The sequence below is a fragment of the Diceros bicornis genome, chromosome 10 (assembly GCF_020826845.1).
Source record: "Diceros bicornis minor isolate mBicDic1 chromosome 10, mDicBic1.mat.cur, whole genome shotgun sequence".
Lineage (NCBI taxonomy): Eukaryota > Metazoa > Chordata > Mammalia > Perissodactyla > Rhinocerotidae > Diceros > Diceros bicornis.
The window spans coordinates 25,853,726-25,878,855 of record NC_080749.1 but is presented as its reverse complement, the minus strand read 5'-3'; the positions used below and the strand labels follow the sequence as shown (position 1 = coordinate 25,878,855).

The 25,130-nt window shown below is 36.4% G+C and overlaps 1 protein-coding gene across 1 annotated transcript in view; it reads left to right on the top strand.

Moving 5' to 3' along the window:
- Window positions 1–25,130, top strand: part of LRP1B (LDL receptor related protein 1B) — a 1,024,768-nt gene that overhangs the window by 396,608 nt on the left and 603,030 nt on the right. Inside the window, exons 22-24 of the mRNA XM_058548897.1 lie at window positions 1,080–1,284; window positions 10,164–10,328; window positions 10,620–10,864. Coding sequence (XP_058404880.1) covers window positions 1,080–1,284; window positions 10,164–10,328; window positions 10,620–10,864 — 615 coding nt within the window. The remainder of the gene's footprint in view (window positions 1–1,079; window positions 1,285–10,163; window positions 10,329–10,619; window positions 10,865–25,130) is intronic.

Here is a 25,130-nt window from a genome sequence, read left to right as displayed (position 1 = left end):
CTTATCTCTTTTGTCTAGTCTAGGCCTTTCTTAAGTAACAAGGCTTTGAGATAAATGTATGTACTAATTCTCTTGAAAATGTTGGATTCGTGTAGCATTCCAAAGGCCAGGTATTTCTAACAAAATCTAAATTTTTCCTTAAGTCGCCTTTGCAATTTTGGAAAAATGGTAATATTTAAACACGCAATGTAATTATAATGTATGAATTTGTGTCCTGTGTCATATTGCAAGACATTGATTTCAAATGATGGATTTAGATCCATGGGCTTAGAAGATTACCTGTTTAAAAAAGCACACACACACACACACACACACACACACTGTTAAAATATCTAACAAAACCACTGGCAATGTCATAGACTACGAAGAGTTATCCTACCAGAAAAAGTGTTTTTAAAATAAAATTTTTAAAAATTTCAAAATAAATTAAGGAATGGATAAATAAGAATATTGGTGGACATTACCAAATTGCTTATTTTTATTTAGACCACACTAATGCCTTCTCTTATTTGCAAACGTGTTATATCCTGCAAGTCTTGTGGCCCTGGAGAGGGTGGGAGAGTGTGATTTGGGGCTTGTCTTTGTTAAGGTTAAATGCAGTAAAAACTATCTCACCTATCATGCTTCAAAAAAAAGTAGGTGCTGACTAGTTATAATGCATGTTACCCCAGGTGGACTTTTTCTCTTTATTCTACCCCTGAAAATCAACGTTTGAATTAAATTGTGCTGATTTTAACCAGCACATCATTATTATTCCCCAAAGCCCTTGTTCTGCCTAAAAAGTCAAAAACAAGAAATAACTTTTTTGCAACCTAAACATAATTAGCCTCAGAGATGTTTAAAAATTCTATTCCACTGTCACAGAAAGGACTTAAGAGATTAAAAATTTCTGGTGGGAAAGAACAGTAACTCTAACTTTGGGGCCCTCTTGGTTGCCTCTGTGCCAGCTAACACTTTCACACTATATCTCTCAAAGTTATTATGTTTAAGGACTTCGTACTGCTGCTAAATAGGCCTTTTCCTTTGTGCTCAACACATTCCTTGAACAGGTACAAGTGTTGGTTTTCCTTTTTTTGTAGGAGTCAGTGCGATTGAGGTAGTTGTGGAGCATGGCCTGGCCACTCCAGAAGGACTGACAGTTGACTGGATAGCAGGCAACATCTACTGGATAGACAGCAATCTGGACCAAATCGAAGTGGCCAAACTAGATGGTTCCTTAAGAACTACTCTAATAGCAGGAGCCATGGAACACCCCAGGGCCATTGCTTTGGACCCAAGATATGGGTAAATAAATTTGCCTTTCACAGATTTATTTTGCATAAATAATAATCTTTTAAATTAGTATTGAATTCAATTATCTCATAAGTTATGAGTCAAAGTGCTTATTTTGTGCATGTATATATTTGTGTGTATATATATATTCTTGTGTATATATTGTGTGTATGTGTGTGTATATGTGTATGTGTATACATACACATATAATTGTATGTATATCAACCAGTTTAAGTTGATCGCCACAAGTTTGACTATAGGATTACTTACATAGGTAATTTTGGAGGATAGAAATGTCTTTTTTCTAAATATGGGCATTAGGCCCTATTGGAAGCTATTGCAACTCTGTTTTGAAGCAGTAACTTAATGAATTTCTCTTTGACCTGCCAAAGAGATGCTGTAATTGCTTCTAATGGTTGCAAACCACAGGGCCAGTCTTTGGTCCAAATAGTCACAGATGTTAACCACCTCACCCTTTATGTAATTTGTATGCACTTGGAACTAGTTTAAAAGAAAATTGGAATAAGCTTGAAGGAGTCCAGTGGTAAGATGCTGACTATGGGGACACTTGAAAGATAAGGCACATGATTCTGGGAAACAAGGTCAAATGTTGAGTAACTCAGGTTATTGCCCGCACTGTGCCCCTGTGTGTTTCTGTGAAAGAGCAGGAAAGAGACACTGGATTTGGAGCCAGAAAATGAGGGTTCCGGTTCCTGTTCAGTCACTTATTCTCTGGGGAACGTACTCAAGTGTGTTTTCTTCCCTTAGATTTCAGTTTTCTCTTTTGTAAATCAGGAATAATAATATCTTTATCATTACGTTGTTTTCGAGGAGATGATAAATATGTGGAAGCTAATATGTAACTGATATATGTGAGAATAATTTATTACTGTTAATTATTTATTTCCTTGGTAATTATTTTATAAATATGAAACTATTATCAAGTCTAAAGGGTAGTAGAAAAGAAATTTTTTTTTGGCTCTGTACCTTAAGTAATACAAACTCCAGGGAGCACCAGTGAGGGAGAAGGGAGTTTAACGAGATGCAGAAGAGAGAAAAGGGAACCTTGTGTTTAAGTCAGCTTCCTGGTCACACTCTCTGGCTGTGCTCTGATTTACGCCCAAGACTCAGAAATCAGTAACTTAGGGAGTTTGTTTGTTTCCCTTTCCCTCAATTCAGACACAGAAATTAAAGGATGAAGCAGCTTGTCTAGAGCAGGGTTCCAAACTGGCACCGTTCTCTGATATGTCTGCTTTATCTTCCATAGCGTTTTAACTTCATTTGAATTAGTTGCCAAAATTCAAAATATTGAGAGATTTTGCATACAATCCTGGATTTCTAGCTTCTTTTGAAAAAATAGAGAGAACTGGCAACAATGAGCAGAGCAGAAGCTGTATCTTTTAGCCTGAAGTTGTGTTCTCTAGTTTACACACTTTACACTTTGCCCATTTCGCTCATTACCGCCTGTAATAACAATTCACCAGGAAGAGATCTGCTATGTTTAATGAGAAATTCCCCTTTTAAACAGACTATTCCTGAGGTTACAAGTAGATTGCTGATCCTGGCCCTTTACTTCCCACAAAGGTTCATCATCAACAGGGGTTTTATCCTCAACGTCACAACTACTGGTGTGAAATTTTCACCTATTAAACCTGTCCAAGTTCTACCAGTACCTTATCTGCATGAGAAACTTTCTATATAAGAGAAAGTGAGATTTGGGAGAAAGTTGTAGTTTTAGCATGTATACCAACACATAGGAAAACTGGGAATGCTTCCCAAATTACAGATGACCCACAGAGAGAAACAAACAGCAACAACAACAAAAAAACAAGTGTATGAAAGTTTTGAAAATAGTCTGACCAAACGAAGCAGTGGGTCTGGGAGCTGAAGCTTCATTTTCTATAGCTGTGAACTGACAACGCTTAGGATAAACCGACTTATCTCAGTTTGTTTGGGGCATACCCAAACTGAGAGGAGAAAAAGAAAACAGAAACACAAAGGACGCACAACCCACAAATGCTATTTAAATGAAAATATCAGATACTATTTCAGTGATACAAAGGGATCTCTAGAAATAAAACATCCTCTACGATTTGAAAGTACAGATCGATAGCCTCTGAGTAGGGAAAACCCAACAATGCCTCTGAGAAAGTTGATGCCTTCCATTACTAATTGCTACTATGAAGTTCTGAGGCTAATTAAGACCATTACAGTATTAATAAATTATTTTTAAAAATGAATGAAGATGGGCCAGCCCTGTGCCGTAGTGGTTAACGCCCACGTGCCCTGCTTTGGTGGCCCAGGTTTTCGGGTTTGGATCCCAGGTGCAGACTTACACCACTTGTCAAGCCATGCTGTGGCAGCATTCCGTGTGAAAAATAGAGGAAGATTGGCACAGATGTTAGCTCAAGGCTAATCTTCATCACACACACAAAAAAAAAGATGAAGAAATAACAGTTGTAAAATTGTTTCCGGCATAAATAACCAAAGTTCACATGACAGCACTAATTCATTCAACTCTAGGAATGAATGGAAAAGTTGACAGGTTTGCATGTCATGATTTGATAGGATTTTTATTCTTAAAAATTATTTTATAGAGGATTGATGTGATTAAGATATGAGGTTTATGTAAACACCTTTAAAATCCAGTTGCAGCAATTAAATTTAAAAATGTAATACAAATATTAAAGTATTTTAAGGATTATTGGATATTTTGGCAAAAAGTTCACAGATATGTTCACACATTGGACCTTTCATAAGGTAGGCTGAGAGCATTGTAAAAATAAGCATACACACACATTGACCCGCAGAGACAAGATAAGCACCAAAAAAGCAACATTGAAAAATAAGTTAACTCAGTTAATTTGGTTAAACTTAGTGCTATTCACATATTAAAAAAAAAAGATTAGATTTTTCCCTATTTCTCAAATTATTCATAAAATATGTAAGGAAACTGTGAGTCAAAATTGGTAAGAGTCCCCAAGACATTTAAAGTTCTTTTGAAAATGTTTATTTTAGGATAAATTCACTGTATAATCTTTTGAGAAATGTGGGTTGTGTAAATACTTTATCTTTCCTACTGAATCGTAAGCTTTCTGCTGGCAAGCGAAGTTGCTTCCAAATCTATGAAATCCTTCACTGCTCTTGGTATATATAATTGGCTCAATAAATGCTTGTTAAATAATTGAATGCATGCATATGAGTAGAATTTTGTTTACATATGTAACTTACAGGAACTAAGGATACACCTTAAAGAGTGAAGTAAAAAACAGTTAATGGGTCATACTATAAACTTTGTTTACAATAACAAATAAAAAAGAAAGTTTGCAACCTGCCACTTTGCTTCCTCAGCACAGCTGAGAAACAAATCAGGCTATAATATTAGCCCATAAAACACATTTCCATCATGCAGGGTTCCTACAGCAATCAAGGTCTTTGTGACCTTTTTTACAGACGCCAAAAGCAAGTGTTTTTAATTGACTCCTTTGCTTCCTCAGCGAAGAATCCACCAGCCTTCATTTTGCACTCTAAAACATGTTTGCCATCATGCCACATTCCTTCAATATTCTGGCTTTTGACCCCGTATTCAGTGACAAGTTATTCCAAGATGGTAAATTGAGAGTCTTGAGGAGGAGCCATTTTTCCTTCATTCCATTTTAAAGGAATACGCTTATTGCTAAGGTGACCTAAAAAAGTACATGAAGCTCTTCTAAACATCAAGCTTATTATTAGGGAGTAACAAGCACCAGGGAGTTCAGAGTCTACAGGGCACACACTTCGGTTCCTGAACTTTCATTGCCTTTCTGCTTGTGCAACTACGTGGCATCTTCCTGTTCCATTGCTGGTATTTAGTTTTCATTTGTCATAATAACTGGACTCTGCCATAACAATTGCTATAATCTGGTGAAAGCAGGTGTAGTAATTGTGAAGATTAGTGAGAGATCTAAATAAAATTTTAATTTTATCCGGGAGTGTTCCTAAACAAAATTAATAAAGACATTGTTGGTTTTACAAGACCTAAAGATTATAGATAAGTAACCTCTTTTTTTTTTTTGCCAAGATCATTTATTTTCACCTTCTGCTGCTTGACCTGATAGATGATAATGGTCCTTTCGTGCCTGTAATGGTACAAGTTGTTCATGGTCCATTGACCCAATTTAATCCTGATACAGACTAACCCAATGCAGAAACTGGAGAATCAGAAGACTGTAGTCTCTTTTTTAAAAGCAATTGTGGCTGAACATTTCCATACGTCCTGGAAAAAGGGATATTCAGTCTTTGTATACTTGAAGAAATAATGCAGTCATTGAAATGCTAATATATTTTAACCATAAAAAGAAAGTAATGAGAAAAATGATTCTTTTAAAATACCACATTGTAAAGTGTAAAAAAAAATGCCTAGAATTTTATGAAACAATGATCCTTGAAATCAACTTTTAAAATTTATTGTAAACTGACTTATGGCAAGGTTAAGAACACTTTTAGGGGAACTGATTCCAGAATAAGTTATTTTATAAAAACTGTTGGAAATTTCCCACCTGAACTGATGAAAGATGAAGACCATAGTGACCACTACAGACGAAACAGCTTAATGCTGCTATGTTTAGTGAAGAAATGAAGGGATCGCTTATTTTAGAATTCCTCAAATTATCCCAAGCCATATTTTTTTTGTCCCTGGAAATGTATTTGAGAGTTCACAGTACCTATTTCTAGTAAGCGAACATATAGAGAATGTAGAATTGCAAGATTATTGATATGTGAGTTGGAATTGCAGCAACCACATAGGGCAGAGTTACGTAGAAAGTTATAAGGGAGACACCAATTTTCCATTTGTTATACAGGCAAAAAAAAAAGGCTTCAGAAGTCTTTAGGTCATCAATTCAGGGTGTGAAGTACAGCCTTGTCAAGATCTCGTAGTGGTTAATCCACAGATACTCAGACTAACTATGACTCTCAAATTTGCTGTGTTTGTTTTCAACAATTGTTTTTCCTAATCTTTTTCAAACTTGCAGATATCTCTACCTCATTTGTCAAGATATCACCATAAATTTGATTGATGCTATGTTGCTCTTGTTTCTATTTTAAATTTTATTCTTTTAATGCTAAGTTTAAAGAGAAGCTGACAAATAACAGCCTGGTGTCAGTGAAAAGATGTGTGCACCCAAAATTAAATTTGAAGTGAGTCATATAATTCATTACATATTCATTGTTTTCAAGAAGACATTCAACTACTCAACTGAATTGCCTACCAGCTTTTCATTAATTAACCAATGTTCCATTTTCTATTTAACTAGCAACATATTGTATATGAAATAACTTATAAGCAATATGTATGTATATAAGCAATATACATATGTTGATGTTGATATTATGTTGATATTTCCAGATAATTAGTATTTTCTTATACAAAACAAGCTTGTCTTTAAACATTAGTCTTTTCAGAAAAAGATTCCCAACAATAAGATTTTATAAATGTCCTCTGGTACATTTAAAAAATTTTATCTATTTATTTAATTTTGAGTTATTTACACTTAAAGTTTTATTATAGAAATTTTCAAGTACACAAAATAGAATGAATTATGTTAAAAACTCCCTTGGGGGCCGGCCCGGTGGCACAAGCAGTTAAGTGCACGTGCTCCGCTGCAGAGGCCCGGGGTTCGCAGGTTTGGATCCTGGGTGCGCATCGACGCACCACTTGTCAAGCCATGCTGTGGCAGCATCCCATATAAAGTGGAGGAAGATGGGCACGGATGTTAGCCCAGGGCCAGTCTTCCTCAGCAAAAAAAGAGGAGGATTGTCAGATGTTAGCACAGGGCTAATCTCCTCACACACACAAAAAAAAAACAACTCCCTTGTATCCATCACCCAGTTTCAACAATTATCAATATATTGTCGTCTGATATATTAATGTTTGTTTTTATCCTTCCCAACAGTTTACTTAATTTATTCAAATATTTGGTGGCTAAATAATGAATAATTTGGAGATTGTTTTTGTGGATATGTTCCCACTATGAGGGCTGTGGAAACTCCTAAAGCTGCCCATGAAACTAAAACTTTTTTTTTTTTTTAAATATAAACTCATTTTTTGAGAGACATTCTATGAGATAAACCCAATCCTGTGACCTATTGAATCCTTTTCTCATGGCTTTGACTCATGCTTTCTTTATAAAACTAATCTGCCTTCACCTACATGCTGTTGTAACATTTAAACATTGACATTAGTGTTAATTCTTATTCTGTCTCTCTCTCTGTCTTTGTGTGTCTCTCTCTATCCATTTCTTTAACGGTTTGGAAAGACTGAAATTTTGACTTTAAAATATGTTCTCTATGAATATGTGTGTGTGGATACTTATACAAACACAAGTGTTTTTTATGTACTAGTCATCCTGTATGCTTAATTGTTTACATTCGTTACCTCATCAATTGCTCCCTACCAGGGTGTACTGTTATAGTTTTTTATTTACAGATGAGAAAATGGAGTCTGAGATGAATTTTGCTGGAGTAAGTGACAGATGCCAACCTTGATTCCTCGTTTGTCTGACACAAAAACATACATTGCCACTATTCAACATTGACACAATTATTTAATAACATTTTTTGAATGTCCAGTGCTTAAGCTGTACGTGAACTTCCACTCTTTTCAAGAAGGTCAATATCTTCCTTCTCAGTCCACTATACTCTTTTAGCACATATACTTACTAAATTGATTATGTAATGTTTTGAATTGTCTTCTAATCATTTCATATTTGTAATTCCTATATCCTATAAGAGACTGTATACTTCTCAAAAATTAAAGTCATGTTGAATACTTAGTTTATATCAGTCCACATTTCCTTAAATAAACCTAATAAATTTTTTTAAAGAAGTTAGGTTGAATTGGATTTTGAATTTTGTTCCAGAGGATTGTTTCATTTTCCAAAGTAATCCACCAAATTCTTATACTTAAGGATCATTCAAAATAATGAAGAATTGAAACATCGCAAGACTATATATAATGATGAACAAATTTATTTTTACCAATAACTTTACCATTTCTTACCAAAATGTTGTCAGAACTGATAATAGGAAAATTTACTGTTTTGTCACTATCTTTCCAGTCCTTTGCATTCTCTCTTCCCAAATCTCCATGCTACTCATTGAGTTCTACTACCAATGTGGAAAAGGCAACTACCATTTGTTGATTACCAACCATGCTCCTACTCCTGTACCAGATGCTTTCCCTCTGTTATTTTATCCAGTGACATGACATTAAATAGTTAGATGTTAAAAGCATGAGAACAGAAGTTAGGCTGTCCAATTTCCTATCTCCTGCCACTTTCTAGCTATGTAAGCCTGGTCAAGTAATTTAACTTATCTAAGCTTGTTTTGTCATCTATAAAACATGAGTAACTTTAGCTATGGCTTCATAAGCAATTAAATGAGATAATCTATATGAAGCACTGAAAATAGTACTTAGTATATAGTAAGCACTCCAAAAATATTAGCCAGTTGTAATGATTGTGGAATTGTTGTGTAACTATATTGTATATACTATAGAAACACACATCAGCAGTCTAGGCCACCTACAATTAAACATAAACCATCCATTACATAATAGCCTCAGAAATCAAATGCACAACATGAAGCACTTTAAGGCCTATTGTGTAGAACTGTTTGTGCACCATGAATTTGTAGAGCTACAAACAGTATTTGGTAAAAAAAAAAAACAACAACAAGAACTTATGATCTTCAACATATAAATAGTTGTATTTTAACAATTGCATGTTTGTATATATCAAAGTGTATGATTTCCTTCTGTTTTCTCTCTACGTCCTCTGTTATATGATTTACTCCATTCATGTGAATCTAAATATCATCTTCATACTGATGACTTCCAAATTCATATCTCCAAACTTGCCTTCTTCTCTGAACACTCTGACATACCACACAGCTTTCTGGACATCTCCTTTTTGATGTCTTGAAATCTCAAGATCAAAAAATTCAAAACTGAACTTTTGATTGCTATCCACACTCACCCACTTAATTCCCAGCTCTTAAAATCTGTTCCTCTTCCATGTTTCCCATTTCACTTAATGGATTCCCTGCACACCCTCGTCCTATCCTTACTCTGAGTTTCCTGAAGCAAGGAACTGACAGTTACCCATGATTCCATTCTCTACCTCATACGGTACATCCAATCATCAGCTAGTCCTGGCAATTCTGCCTCCAAAATATACCCTGAATCCATTCATTTCTCTTCTCTGCCACCACCCTCCTCCAAAGCACTATCACCTTTGCCTGGTCCTTTAAAATAACCACCTGACATACTCGTACTCTTGCCTCACTATAATCCATTTATATATGACATCATTAAATGTGCTCCTTATTCCCTTGGAATAAAATCCCAAATAATTGCTTTATTCTACAAGACCCATAAGATCACCCTCTTCAACTTCATCTTCTTCCCCTTTCCTTCTCACTCACCACATTTCTGACACCTGGCCTCATTTCTATTCCTCAAATCACCCACTTTCTTTCCCCCATTAGGGCCTTTGTGTCTGCTTTTATACTGCTTGTCTTGTCCTTTATGCTGCTCTCCTCATCTTTTAGATTCACTGTAAATATCCTCTCTTCAAAGTGCTTTTTCCTCTGATCACCTTCTCTAAGTAGACCACTCACCTGCTATTCTCTCATACCAAAATTTTTCTTCAAAATATCTCAGAAGCTGTAATGATATATTCATGTGTTTATTTGGTCTGTCTCCTCCACTGGACTCTAAGCCACATGAGGAAAGATAATACATCTTTTTTTCTTGTGACTGTTTACCTAGCCAGGGCCCAGTGTATAGTAGCACTCAATAAGTGCTTGCAAAATGAACGACTGAAACAATCACATTATTTCTTTTTCTTCAGAATTCTTTTCTGGACAGACTGGGATGCCAATTTTCCTCGCATTGAATCTGCCTCTATGAGTGGTGCTGGGAGAAAAACCATCTATAAAGACATGAAAACCGGGGCTTGGCCTAATGGACTAACTGTGGACCACTTTGAAAAAAGGATAGTTTGGACAGATGCCAGGTTTAAAAAATGATCTTTTTTTCTGTATTTTCTGTTACCTTCCTCAGATAATATTTACGAAATGAAAATTTGTCCTAACATGCATGTATCATGTATATACATACATATGGATATTGATGGTGATTTTTCTTTGTTTTTGTTATGATGGCCTTTTTTTTCTCTCTGCAAATCAGATACAGGCCTATAAAAATATGATTATAAAATATTTTTTCTGTCACTTATCTAAGTAATATGATCACATCACTGGACTATTTGAATGAATTTTGATAAACTACCAATGTATTTCTATAGGTCAGATGCTATTTATTCCGCCCTCTATGATGGAACAGGCATGATAGAGATCATCCGAGGTCATGAATACCTTTCTCATCCCTTTGCTGTGTCTCTATATGGGAGTGAGGTCTATTGGACGGACTGGAGGACCAACACATTGTCAAAAGCCAACAAGTGGACAGGGCAGAATGTCAGTGTGATTCAGAAAACCAGTGCACAGCCATTTGACCTTCAGATATACCATCCCAGTCGTCAGCCACAGGGTAAGTGCTGGTTATGAATTAACCACCCAGAAAGTATTTTCACCTTAATCGTATAATATTCAAGCTGTAAAATAACTTCTATAAGTTAACAGTTGTTAATATTTTATATATTTGTATGATGGAAGTGGTCCCAGCCTTTATTTTAATTAATTTAGGATTTTTTTTCTTTCCCTTTTTATTTCTTTCACATGGAAATAAATAAAGAAATCTTAGGAATTAAGAGTTTTACATCAAGTCTCCATATTTTTAGTCAGTGCTATTACATCAGTAAAAGATACTGTGGGAAGTTGTAGGAGCTCTTCAGATTTGAAATCTATTACCTAGGTATGATCAGTAAATTGGAGGAGAAGACCAAGGACACATTTACGTTATCCTCTAAATAGTCACTGTGTAGTGTATTGAGAGGAGAAGGCATGGTGCATAAGAAAGGACCAACCATCTGCTTGAGCTTTTCCATTCTAAGATACCTGAGTTCATATGAACATGTGAGCTACCTCTCCCCATGTAGTCCGCATTTTGGTTCAGTAGTAATCTCCATCCTGGTTTTGTAATTTCATTTCCTCCACTCAATCCTTGCCAGATGTTCTTAATTCTAAATCTCACATTTCTTATTTTTTTTTCTTCTTCTGGGATTCATGGCCATTCAGTGTAATATCAGCTCATCCTTTTATACCTTTTATATCTCTTGCCTGACTCTTCCCCATTATGTGTTATAACCTAGGGAAATCTCATTCCAACGCAAATTGTGTTCCCGTTATCATTAGCATAGTTTTCTTTGAGATGTATGATTCTCAGATGACAAGCTCTTTCCCATAGAGGATACATTTTTTCCTTTTCTCCCTCTGTCAGTGTAGAGTAAGCAGATCTTGCACTTCATTGACATTTCTGGTCTTAAGGACCACACTTCAAGCCTTATTTTAAATTCATGTTATATTATCTTCTCCCAGACTTGGCTAAAAATACTCACCTCTGTGGTCCATAAATTTCATGGTTATTCTTTGTCTTTCTTCAATACTTGGCTTTCATTCTCCCTTGACGCTATTTCTCCTGCCAAAATTTCCTCATCCGTAAAGCTTTCTGTGCCCTCTCTCTGACTTAGTCTGATTAAATCTGGTTCTCTTCTGAGATACTCTCAATTTCAATTTTCTTATATAATTGGTCCTTCTTTGTCACATGGGAGTTTCTACACACCCTCAGCTATGTAAGCCATCACTTTAAGCCTTTCCTATCACCTTTAACTCCTTACTCCTTTCATCCTATAAACCTGCAAAGCATGAGGACGTTAAAGGGAGAAAATGTAGCTTAGCCATTTTTGAACTTAATAGGCATTCAGTAAATATATTGGATTTAACTAAATTGAAATAAGGCAAGAAATCATGATTCTGACCAGCGATGTGCCAACTAGTATTATTTTTTTTTTAATTATTATTTTTTTTTCCCCCAAAGCCCCAGTAGATAGTTGTATGTCATAGCTGCACGTCCTTCTAGTTGTTGTATGTGGGATGTGGCCTCAGCATGGCCGGACAAGCGGTTCATCGGTGCATGCCTGGGATCGGAACCCGGGCCGCCAGCAGCAGAGCGCGCGCACTTAACCACTAAGCCACAGGGCCGGCCCGCCAACCAGTATTATAAAAGAGACACTCTTCTCTAAAAACTTCCTTCAGCATGGAGGACTATCAAGTCATAAACAAACACTGTATGTGGGTGACAAACACTTATAAGATAGAATTGGTTTTAATTTTTATAAAAGCAAAATTGCATACATATATATTTTTGTCCCCCAGATTGTTCAGTGTTTTGGAGGAACTATAATTTTTATGTTTAGAGTAATTTAAATGAATTGGACCGTGAAAAATGACCTGGGTCTTTGTACAACGTCCTTCTCCCCCCTTAAAATAGGATCAATGTATTTCATTTACTGATTCTCTGATTTGGCCACATTAATATGACTCCTACTGAATTCATAGAATGGGAAGGAACGTGATACTTTCAAGCTCTCCTGATATTTTCGTACATATAGAAAGGAAATTAGACGTTCAGTGTAATTCATTGGTTGGGAGGAGATGTTCCTGACATCTTTACTTAACTCGAAAGATGATTTATATGTAACTACTCCACTCTGCATAAAATAAGGAGGTTTTTACTGTATGGATCTAATTTACCATATTTTCCTAGGATTCAGGGCAGATAGTTTAGTCGTTATATACTTTTAGAGAATGTCATCTATAATGAGAACTTGCTATTTCCTAAATGAAATTCAGTCAGTTTCCAATTTTTAGAATGATCAGAGCACATTCTACTTTTCCCCATTATAAGGATCACTGAGCCTATGACAATCATTATCCATCCTGTTTGTCTCCTTCAGTGAAGTAACATTTCCACTGCTAGGGTAAAAAAAAGATGCAGAAATGTATTGACTATTTTATTACCAAGGGGAGAATTACAATGAATATGGTGACAAAGATTCAGCGTTAACACAAGTACAATAGTAATAGTCCCCTGTTTTCTGGTGAATAATACTGTGAGGTTCATGAAAAAATAATACATTTTAAAAATACATGACATTCAGTGATGTAAAATTGAAATATATCTTTCATGAATTAAAGAGATAAAGGTTAGAAATATTTTTTTGAAGTTATCTAATCCTCCAACTAAGAAATTAATAAAAGTTTTAACACTAGTTTTCTTGCAAGTAAGCATTCATCATGTGCATAAATTTCCAGTTGGTTATTGGACACTTAAGCAGAGCTTTTTTGTGTGTGTGTGTGAGGAAGATCGGCCCTGAACTAACATCAGCCAATCTTCCTCTTTTTGCTGTGGAAGACTGGCCCTGGGCTGACATCCATGCCCATCTTCCTCCACTTTATATGGGACGCCACCACAGCATGGCCTGATAAGCGGTGCGTCAGTGAGTGCCTGGGATCCAAACCTGCGAACCCCAGACCGCCTCAGCAGAGCGCACACACTTAACCACTTGCACCACCTGGCCGGCCCCTTAAGCAGAACTTTTAAAAAAGAAAATCTATTTCAGATCCTTTGGTTCCTCATATTGTTGTTATATGAGATTAAGAAGAAACAAACCAAAGCTTAAACATATGCAATATAAAGGAGTAATAGTGGGTATTTTAACCTAAATTTTCAACTTTTTTTGGTTCAAGGCACCTGAGCTTAGAGTTAATGGCATAGTCTTGGGAGCCTGACTGCCTGGGCTCAAATCCCAACCTTATGATTTATTAATTGTATGATATTAAACAAGTTACTTAATCTCTTTGTGTCTCAGTGTCCTCACCTGTAAACTAAAGATACTAGTAGTATCTCCATCATAGAATCTAGTAAACGTGAGTTTAATAGTCATTTAATACAGATATATTAAACACAAGTTAATACGTGAAAGGTTTTAGAACGGTGCTATGTGTTTATACACATAAGCAAATCAAATTTCAAAAAGCAATAGTTACTGCAATTGTATCATTTCCTTAGCCTCCTTTTGTTGAAATTTAGGTTGCATTACTCTTTTTTGAGACATTTTTGAGCACGTATTGTCTCATATTTAAATAATTCATAATGGCCTTAAAGAAAACTGCCAATGGAAATGTGAGTCAGAGCTCTAAAGAAGAGCAATATGGTTGATCTGTTGAGAGAATTCAGGTATAGTCAGATGACTACACTATCAATTCTATTCTCTCCACACTCAGGTTGCCATCTAACACCACTCCTCACAGAAGCAGTGCATGGCATAAAAGTTGCGGTTATACTAGTAAAAGTAATGTTTAAAATTTTATTTAATATTATAAAATAATTTTTCTCATTACAACTAAGTTATAGAAAGCAGAAAAACAAGAAACAAAAAAATGTGCACCCGTTTTCCCAGCTCCCAGAGCAACAAATATTTCTGTTTTTTCTTCTAGTTGTTTCTGCAGAAATGTTAAGTAACATAATAATAAACAAAACTATGACTATTTATTGATGAATAACTGTGTGCCATTAAGTTTTCACTTTTTATCCTAATCATCGGAGCCATCTAACAAGATAGATATTTCCACTTTCCCCGAGAAAACCAAAGCTCAAGGGAATGAAATCACCTGGCTCAGAGTAATAAATCTCATCAAAGGCAGCACCAGGCTTCCAATGAGCATAACCAACTCCATAGTCTATGCTTCATTCCTTTCTAAATTAAGAAAGCTCTTATATCTTTTCAAATTTAATATCATACTTCCTTTGTAATTTCATACCTTCCTTTTTACACTTAGGACTAGCATTCTCTCTTGTTATCATTGATGCCCTTAAATCTCATTTCTAATAACTGCATATTTTCACATTACATGTAACTATCAAAAATATTCTCAACTATTTATCTATCATTGGACATGTAATTTGAGTGTAGTTCATTTCTATTCTGTCATTAACGATTTTTTGTGTGTGTGTGTGAGGAAGACCAGCCCTGAACTAACATCGGATGCCAATCCTCCTCCTCTTTTTGCTGAGGAAGATTGGCCCTGGACTAACATCTGTGCCCATCTTCCTCTACTTTGTATGGGGTGCCGCCACAGCATGGCTTTGACGAGTGGTGTATCAGTGTGCACCCCAGATCCGAACCTGCGAACCCCAGGATGCCGCAGTGGAGCGTGTGCACTTAACCACTGCACCACCGGGCCGGCCCCTGTCATTAACAATTTTAATACATATATCTACACATAAATATTTTTTCCATATTTAATAGTTTAGGGTTTTTCATTATTGTTGTTAGTAAGTCACATGATCTTTTGTAGTTGGCAGAAACAAATGCATGAACATAAGCCCTTCCAAGAAGCAATAACATCATTACACCTCAATGAAAATTAGGTCATAGTCTTTCTTCTATTATTTTTAGTTATTTATTTTTAAAAAATCTACTCAGCAACTTTCAAATATGCAATACAGTATTATTAACTATAATCACCATGCTATTCATTAAAACATTACATCCCCATGACTTATTTATTTTATAAGCCGAAGTTTGTACCTTTTGACCCTCTTTACCCATTTCACCCACCTGCACCCCCCACCTCTGCTAACCACCAATGTATTATCTATATCTATGAGTTTGGTGTTTTGGGTTTTTTGTTTGTTTACATTCCACATGTAAGTGAGATCATATGTTATTTGTCTTTCTCTGTCTGACTTACTTCACTTAGCATAATGTCCTCAAGGTTCGTCCATGCTGTTGCAAATGGCAAGAGTTCCTTCTTTTTTATGGTTGAGTAATATTCCTGTGTGTGTGTGTGTGTGTGTGTGTGTGTGTGTGTGTGTACACCACATTTTCTTTATCCACTCATCCATTGATGGACACTTAGGTTGTTTCCATGTCTTGGCTACTGTAAGTAATGCTGCAATAAACATAGGGGTGCATGTATCTTTTTGAGTTAATGTTTTCATTTTCCTCAGATAAATACCCAGAAGTGAAATTGCTGGATCATATGGTAGTTCTATTTTTAATTTTTTTTAATGTATATAATGTGACGTTTGCTTCATTTGTTTTTATGTATGTATTTTTTATTGAGGTAACATTGATTTATAACACTATATAAATTGCAGGTATACATCTTTATATTTTGACTTATGTATAGACTACATTATGTTCACCACCAGCAGTCTAGTTGCTATCCGTCATCATACAAATGTGCCCCTTTACCCTTTTTGCCCTTCTCTCACTCCTGTTCCCCTCTGGTAACCACCAATCTGTTCTTTTTATTTATGTGTTTGTTTGCTGTTGTTGTTGTTTTATCTTCCATGTGTGAGTGAAGTCATACAGTATATGGCTTTCTCCATCTGACTTATTTCACTTAGCATAATACCCTCAAGGTCCATCCATGTTGGCACAAATGGCAAGATTTCATTTTTTTTATGGCTGAGTAGTATTTCATCATATATATACCACGTCTTCTTTATACATTTATCCATCGATGGGCACTTAGGTTGTTTCCAAATCTTGGCTACTATAAATAATGCTATAATAAACATGGGGGTGCATATGTTTTTGAGTTAGTCTTCATTTTCTTCAGATAAATACCCAGACGTGGAATTGCTGGATCATATGGTAGTTCTATTTTTAATTTTTTGAGGAACATCCATCCTGTTTCCACAGTGGTGGCACCAATTAACATGCCCACCAACAGTGCACAAATGTTGCCTTTTGTCCACATCCTCATCAACACTTATTTCTTGTCTTTTTGGTAACAGCTATTCTAACAGGTGTGAGGTGATATCCCATTGTGGTTTTGATTTGCATTTCCCCGATGATTAGTGATGTTGAGCACATTTTCATGTACCTCTTGGCCATCTGTATGTCTTCTTTTGAAAAATGTCTGTTCAGATCCTCTGCCCATTTTTTAATTGGATTTTTTTTTTTTGCTATTGAGTTGTATGAGTTCTTATATATTTTGGATATTAACCCCTTATCAGATACATGACTTGAAAATATTTTCTCCCATTTGATAGGTTACCTTTTCATTTTGTTGATGGTTTCCTTTGCTGTGCAGAAGGTTTTTAGTTTGATATAGTCTTACTTGTTTATTTTTGCTTTTGTCATCTTTGTTTTTGGTGTCAAATCCAAAAAATCATCGCCAAGACTGACATCGAAGAGCTTACTGCCTATGTTTTCTTCTAGGAGTTTTATGGTTTCAGGTCTTACATTCAAGTCTTTAATCCACTTTGACTATTTTTTGTGTATGATGTAAGATGATAGTGGACTGATTTCATTCTTTTTTATTTTTATTTCAAATCTGTCTTTAATGGAATTCATCAAGCAGAATCCATACTAAGAAAGATCCAAAAAGATTAAGAACATAAACAATTCATCAAACACAGGAGAAAAATAGTAACATTCTTGCTTGCTCGTCACAAGCTAAATGAGCACTTCCCAAGCTATATCCATACGGCTGTGAATTCTTTAACAGCTTTTACCGGTGTCACTCAATAAGCATTTCCTGAAGACCTCTTTGGGATGTGGTGCTTTACTAGGAACACATATCTTTTTCCTGATAAATTTAACAAATAATTTAGTGAGAAATTCAAAGTCATAACTAGCTTCACTCTGATTTTTCATTATATAAGGTGGAAAAAGAAGAGAATGAATGGCAAACTAGTATATATTAATTTAAAAATCAGCACAATGATAACAGACAACTTTGGACCAGAGCTGCTTTATGACTTTTGTGAGCCCTAAACATTTGCCTTCATGGTCCCCCTTCTCCATTAAAAAAATATTAAAAATTATATGTTATGTTTGTGTTGGTACAAAGACAAATATATTAATGATATATATTAAAATATTTTCTTCTACTAAAAAGTTCAAGTTTTCTTCTGAGCTCAAGAGAAATTAAAACAGGTCGTGGGCTGTTAAAAGTAGTGTGGGCTCTCAGCATCGTGCCTAATGGGTCAATTTCCTCTGCTTTAGAACATGTTACAAACCAATTCAGCTTCTTCCCTATCTCTGCTAAATATTTTAATACTTCTGGATGTTAAAGATGTGGGGTCTAGGGCTGGCCCAGTTACACAGTGGTTAAGTTCATGCTCTCTGCTTCGGCAGCCTTAGGTTTCTGGGTTCAGATCCCAGGCACGGACCTACATACTCCTTATTAAGCCATGCTGTGGTGGCATCCCACATACAAAATAGAGGAAGATTGGCACAGCTCAGGACCAATCTTCCTCACCCCCCAAAAAAGATGTAGGGTCTATTGAAGCTGTTAGTCTTGACTGCATTTTCCTGATCTACTAAGGTGATTCTGTTTTTTGTTTTGTTTTTTAATTTTACTTTCTCAAAGTGGAGTGATGTGGACGTCAAATAGGATGTGGAAGTCACTTGGAGGTGTAAAATAGAATTTAAAGATGCATATTTAACTTAAACTTACTAATGATTATTCTTTTCTGCCCTCTTTGCAAATGATGTTTGCTAACTGTGTTGTGAAAGGATTTTACAGATATGAGAATCATGGTTCCAGTGCACAAAATGTGCTCCATGGACCACTTCAATCCCAGTTACACCTAAGATCTTATTTATAATATAGATTCCTACCGTTAAATCAGAGTTTCTCAGAGTGCAGCCCAGAAAATTTAGTTTAACTATATCTCCAGGTGATTCTTATGGACTTAAAATTTGATATTCAGAAGTCTAAGTGTAAAATCTCTTAAAAGTCTAAGATTTTATGATTTTAGGATCAATACCTATAAAAAAAATGAAGTGTATGCTAAGACAATATATTAGCAGTAATATTAGAGGTAAATTGGTCCAGACTATGTTCTCTGAGACTTGTTTTACCAACTAGGTACAAAAAGGAAGTAGCTTCCTTTGTCCTTCCTTTATTTTTGCTATTGAAGTCAGGAGAATTGCTCCTCAGTCACATATAGAGCCTAACTGGCTGCTGTAATAGAAGAAGTTTCCTAGGCATGTTTAAGTGTGCACATGTGTGCTACTTAGTAGATGCCTGTGGAGTTGGTGGAGTGCGTGCTGCCTTGATTTCGGGCCTCTGGGATTCATTCAGCGTTTTGATGGTGCACTAAATGGCACCTGGCTTCGTAAGAGTTCGAGAATCTTCCTTGTTGTTTAATTCATTCCCAGGGAGTGACTTTGGAATAGCAGAGACTAGAGTTTATACCTCTGGTATAGTTACTTGTGCAAATAGACATATTTTGAAAAATACTGTCTCCCACATGACAATAGATGTTTTTTTCTTTTTTTATTGAGATATAATTGACATATAACAGTATATTAGTTTCAGGCACAGCATAATGAGCTGACATTTGTATACACTATGAAATGACCACCACAATAAGTCTAGTTACCATCCGTCAACTTTCAAAGTTACAAAATTTGTTTTTTCAGTTTCATTCTTTTGCATGTGGCTGTCCAGTTTTCCCAACACCATTTATTGAAGAGGTTGTCCTTTCTCCATGGTAAATTCTTAGCTCCTTTGTCATAAATTAATTGACCATATATGTGTGGGTTTAATTCTAGGCTCTCTATTTTATTCCATTGATCTGGAATGTTTTTATGCTCTTGTATTATTTTTAGAACAAGAAAAATTTTGAAGATCTATGAAATATATGCACCCTTTGGGAGCACACACATGCACCTATATTTTTTATTTATTTATTTTTTGTGTGTGAGGAAGACCAGCTCTGAGCTAACATCTATTGCCAATCCTCCTCCTTTTTTTTTTTATTTTCGCCAAAGCCCCAGTAGATAGTTGTATGTCATAGTTGCACATCCTTCTAGTTGCTGTATGTGGGACGCGGCCTCAGCATGGCCGGAGAAGCGGTGCGTCGTTGCACGCCCGGGATCCGAACCCAGGTCTGCCGGTAGCGGAGCACGTGCACTTAACTGCTAAGCCACGGGGCCGGCCCCCACGCGCACCTGTATAATGTAGTCCTAGTTCTCACAGAGTTCAAGTAGAATAGGGATACAAAACCATAAGAAAATAACGACAAACAAAATGTGGCTATTGGATGCCCAAATGCAAAATCTAATGTTAGTAAAGTAAATCCAACACTGAATTTAAAGAGAAATACAGGGTGATAAGTTGGATTTAGTCCAGGAATAATAATATCAGGAGGTGCTCCAGCTGAAGTAGAAGGGAAGCTAGAGCTACCAGCTCAGCACCCAGCTTCCCCATCTTACCACTTTGTTCTCCACAGAAGCCCTAAGTTTTGGGCAGCACGTTTGAACATTGTGCTTTGGCAAAGGGGGGATGGGGTTGGCATGAAATATTTCTAATTATGGACGTGACACATGGGGTTTATGTATTAGGCGTGTAGTTATGATATTAAAGTGAAGATGAGATTGAGGAGGAGAGAGTCTGGAGATGAGGCAGGTAGTTTTAGGCGTATGACTTCTCACATGCCAAAAGAAATTGAAGCAAGAAAGTCTAGAGTAAGGTAGGAAGAACGCAAAGTAGTAGTTTCATTGTGTCAACTACTGTAGGGGCTGAGGACAAAAATTTGAATATAAAATTTTGGCTATTTGGAACTAGAACTTCACATACAATGTACTACAGTTTCACACTGGTTAGGATAATCACATTTTTATCCCCATATCCTTTTGGAACATTTGTATATATTCACCCTATTCCATTGATTTGACTGAGCACTTTAACTTAAATTATCTATTTTCTATATCTGGTGTGTATTAGCAATTTATAGGAGGTAGTTGATATTTATGTCCACCTACTGAATAAATACATAGGAGAATGTTGTTTTCTTAGCATAAAGTGAAGTTAGGTAAATAAATATATTTGTTACTTTCATAATGAGCAGGAACACCAAAATTATATGTTTTACTTTAAGGTGAAAATGAATATTTCACATTTATGAAGCCATCTAGTCTAAATTTATTTTCATCAGTGAAATGTAGCTATTAATTGAAAAATTTTGAGTATATTAAAAAACAACAGCAACAACAGCAAAAAACTTTTATAATAAATCTTTTTGAGCTATATGTTAGTTTTTTTTTGGATAATGAGATCTGGGCTTGCATGATTAAGCATTAAATAAAAATGGTTTCATCATCATGACTTTGTAATAATAAGTAAGGTATGCACTTATATCATGTTTTTATTAGTGCTTTACAGGTATTACTCTCAACCTGCACAAGATTTGCAGGAAAAATTCTCCTTCTGAGAGGCTTTCTCACTTCAAAGCCATATACCAATTAAAAATCTTTACACAATTCAGACTTCACCCCCTCCACGTTCATGGTTCACACCATAAGAACTCTCTTAGCACTTAGAGCTTGTATGGTTATTTGATATTTTCATAACTCTGTTTTATTTACCCAACTGGATTATAAAATATTTGAGTAATGGAGTGTCATTTATTTATCTGTGTCAACTATAGAGTCTAGCTAAGTCCTTTATAATAATAATATTAATAATTATAATAATAATAGTTCCTAACACTTGCTAATCTTCATTGCAATTCCATGAGGAAGATTCTTAGCAACACGCTTTTACAGATAAGGAACCTAAGACCAAGAATTGCTAAGTAATTTGCTCAAAGTGTAATAGTCAGAGGATGATTGCCCAGTTATCTGACCTCAGGGAGACTGACCTCAGAACTCTTTCTTGCGGTAACCACTATGCTCTGCAGGCAGAAGACACTGAGTTCATGTTTATTGAGATTCTCCTTGGAATTGTTATATCATGTCACCAGATGGCAGTAGAGAGTCAATTTTATTGACACATTCACATGGGACAAACTAATTCTTACCTTCTTGGAGTTTATAGTCTAAAGAGGAACAGACTAAATTAACAATTAAGATCAATAAAATAATTGTTATTATGGATGGATTTTGAATGTAAGAGTATAGTAAATACATTTTAAAAGGTAGCAGGGTCTGGTCCTGAAAAACCTTGGGCTTAGCCTAGTTCAGTTCCTTCCTCTGTCACTCGCTAGCCTTGTTACCTGAGGCAAATTAATTAACTTCTGGAGTCTATTTCCTCATTTGTAGATTGAAGCAGCTAGAGGTAAGGAGGGAGTAAATGTGAAACAAGACTGGGCAGGGATCAGTCTGTTACCCTGCAAAACTGGAGTTCTCTTGTCTGATGCACATAAAGAGCCAATTAATTACAGCATCAGCCTTTGGGAAAAGAGATCAGCTTTATTCTGTGAGACTGATCTTCAGGGAGAACAGGGGCGTGTGCCCTCAGAGCTGTCTTCCTGACAGGATTTGGGGTGAAATTTAAGAGGTTGGGGAGAACATACTGGCACGTGGAAATGCTGGTGCGACAGGTTTTGATTGGTGGGCTTCCAGCATTTCTGGTAAGATTTTAAACATTTATGGCAGGGTTCTAAACATTATGATGGGATTCTAAAGTTTTATGATAGGGTTCTAAACATTTTTGATGAGGTGGGGAAGGAATTTTAACACAAGATCTTCCTGAATAAGGGACCCCTTACCTCTGATAAGAGTCTGACTTTCAAGTTCTGGTCACATCCCTGTCCTTGGGTTCCGTGGGTAGGAGGATCTTTGGTTCCACGGTCATTTCAGGTCAAGGTTTCTTCTTTTGTACATGCTCTGGCTATGTGACTTTGCAGATTTTCTGAAAGACAATTCTTAATCACTCTGTTGATAAGAGATGGGGTCAGTTGAACTGGTCCTGGAGGGCCTGCGGTTACAAAACCACGGTAGAACTTAAAATGGTCCACTTACAAAGGAATTTCAATTTTTATCCTGTAGGATTAGAGTTTCCAGTGATCTCAACTTGAATGTACATCAAAATTACCTGGAGGGCTCATTAAAATAAAGACTTCTGGGCTCCACCCGAGAGCTTCTGATTCAAGAGGTCTGGAGATTTTGCTTTTTTTTTTTTTGTGAGGAAGATCAGCCCTGAGCTAACATCTATTGCCAAGCCTCCTCCTTTTTTTTTTTCTCTTTTTCTCCCCAAAGCCCCAGTAGATAGTTGTATGTCGTAGTTGCACATCCTGCTAATTGCTGTATGTGGGACGCTGCGTCAGCGTGGCTGGACAAGTGGTGTGTCTGTGTGCGCCGGGGATCCAAACCCAAGCCGCCAGTAGTGGATTGCGTGCACTTAACCGCTAAGCCACAGGGCTGGCCCCAAGAGATTTTGCATTTTTAACAAGTTCCCAGGGGATGCTGATATGGCCTTAAGAACCACTGCCCTAAGGGAAGGAAAACAACATTAAAAACATTTGGTCAAGGAAGTGAAAAGAGCAGATTTGCATGCTAGAAACTTGACCCCATCTGTGTAAGGGATGGGTGGGAGAGGGACACAACTGCAGGGTAGGAGACTGATAAGGATGCTACGTCAGTAGATCAGGAAGCAGCTGATGCCCAAATCTGGTAGATGGTCATAAAAAGAGGAAGACTGGTATAGTTGAGATAAACTTAGAGGCGAAGTCAATAAAAAATAGTGATAGAGGTTTGTGGAGTGGGAGAGGTTGAGGAAAGAAAGAGGAATTTAGGATGACTTTGGTTTTCTAGTTTCTGTAGTTGGTTTTACAATCAAAGTGTGACATAGAGACCGTGGGAATGGTTTAAGGAAGGGGTCAGTAGACTTTTTCTGTGAAAGACCAGTGTTAAAAAAACAAGATTCAACTGAGGAAATGTTAAGATCTAACTGGTTTTATTCAATGATTCATGATTCATCTCACCTAGCAGATAGAAGGAAGCTCAGAGGAGTTGTGCAAACTGGAAGACTTAGGCAGAAGGGCGCAGAAAAAGGAAGTTTCTAGCAAAGAATGGATTGTTTCAAGCAAAGTCACCTCCTTTGGGGGAAGGCAGGGGTCTATCAGGCAGATTACCTCACTAGTGGTAACCAAGTAGTTCCAGATGGACTGGTTAAAGGTCACATTCCTGGGAAAGGCTGAAACTACAATTAGGTAAGTTATTAAGTCTTGGTTTACTAATGTGGGGCTTAGCACAAGTGGCTCCATTTGGGGCCTATTGTTTCTTTTTTAACAATTCCCCCCCTTTTGATCAGACTCTCAGCTTAACTGAGAGGTGTGATCAAAATGTAAGGCATTAGTGCCACTCCCAGCTACTGCTCTGTAGTTCTTGCAGCTTTTACTGATCCTCTGTTTGATATTCACAAGTCATGATATTTTGTGCTGAATCCCTGTGGTATTCACAAGTCACTACTTCAGGTTCACAAATTTAAGTTGTTCATTCTCTTTGTTCCTTTTCTGACATTCCAGTCTTAGGGAGATCATTTACTTGGTGGTTAGCTGCTGCAAATAGGCATTTAAAGCTTTTGAGAGAATACTATGCACCAGGGAGACACTATGATTATTTTAAGCAGGATAATTCCCAGTGTCTGGAGTGTACTTCAGAGCCATGATCCCCAAAATCCAAACCAATCAAAATCAAATAAGTCAATGAAAGACCACATTAAAGGAATCATTTTCTTAAGCCAAGTGTCTTGTTCAGTGATCTTATGTACCTGAGTTTCAACTTCCCCACAAGTGTTAATCCAGGTGCAACAAGTGGTGTTGGCCACAGCACAGAGATACCTTCTTGTTCAGCTAAAAGATGATCAAAGGCTATCAAGAACAACCTTTGTACAGAGAGTCTAAGGATTTTTTTCTGGGCAGCTATTACTTTTGCAGAAGATTCTGCAATATTTTCAAGAGTTAGGGAGATTCCTAATCATAACCTTATTTGTACTCACTCCTAACCAGGGAAGTAGGGAACTGACAAAGGAAGTAAATCCTGAATCATGAATGCCTCCCAGTAGGTCCTTTCCAACTCAATAGTGTAAATTCAGGGAAGTTG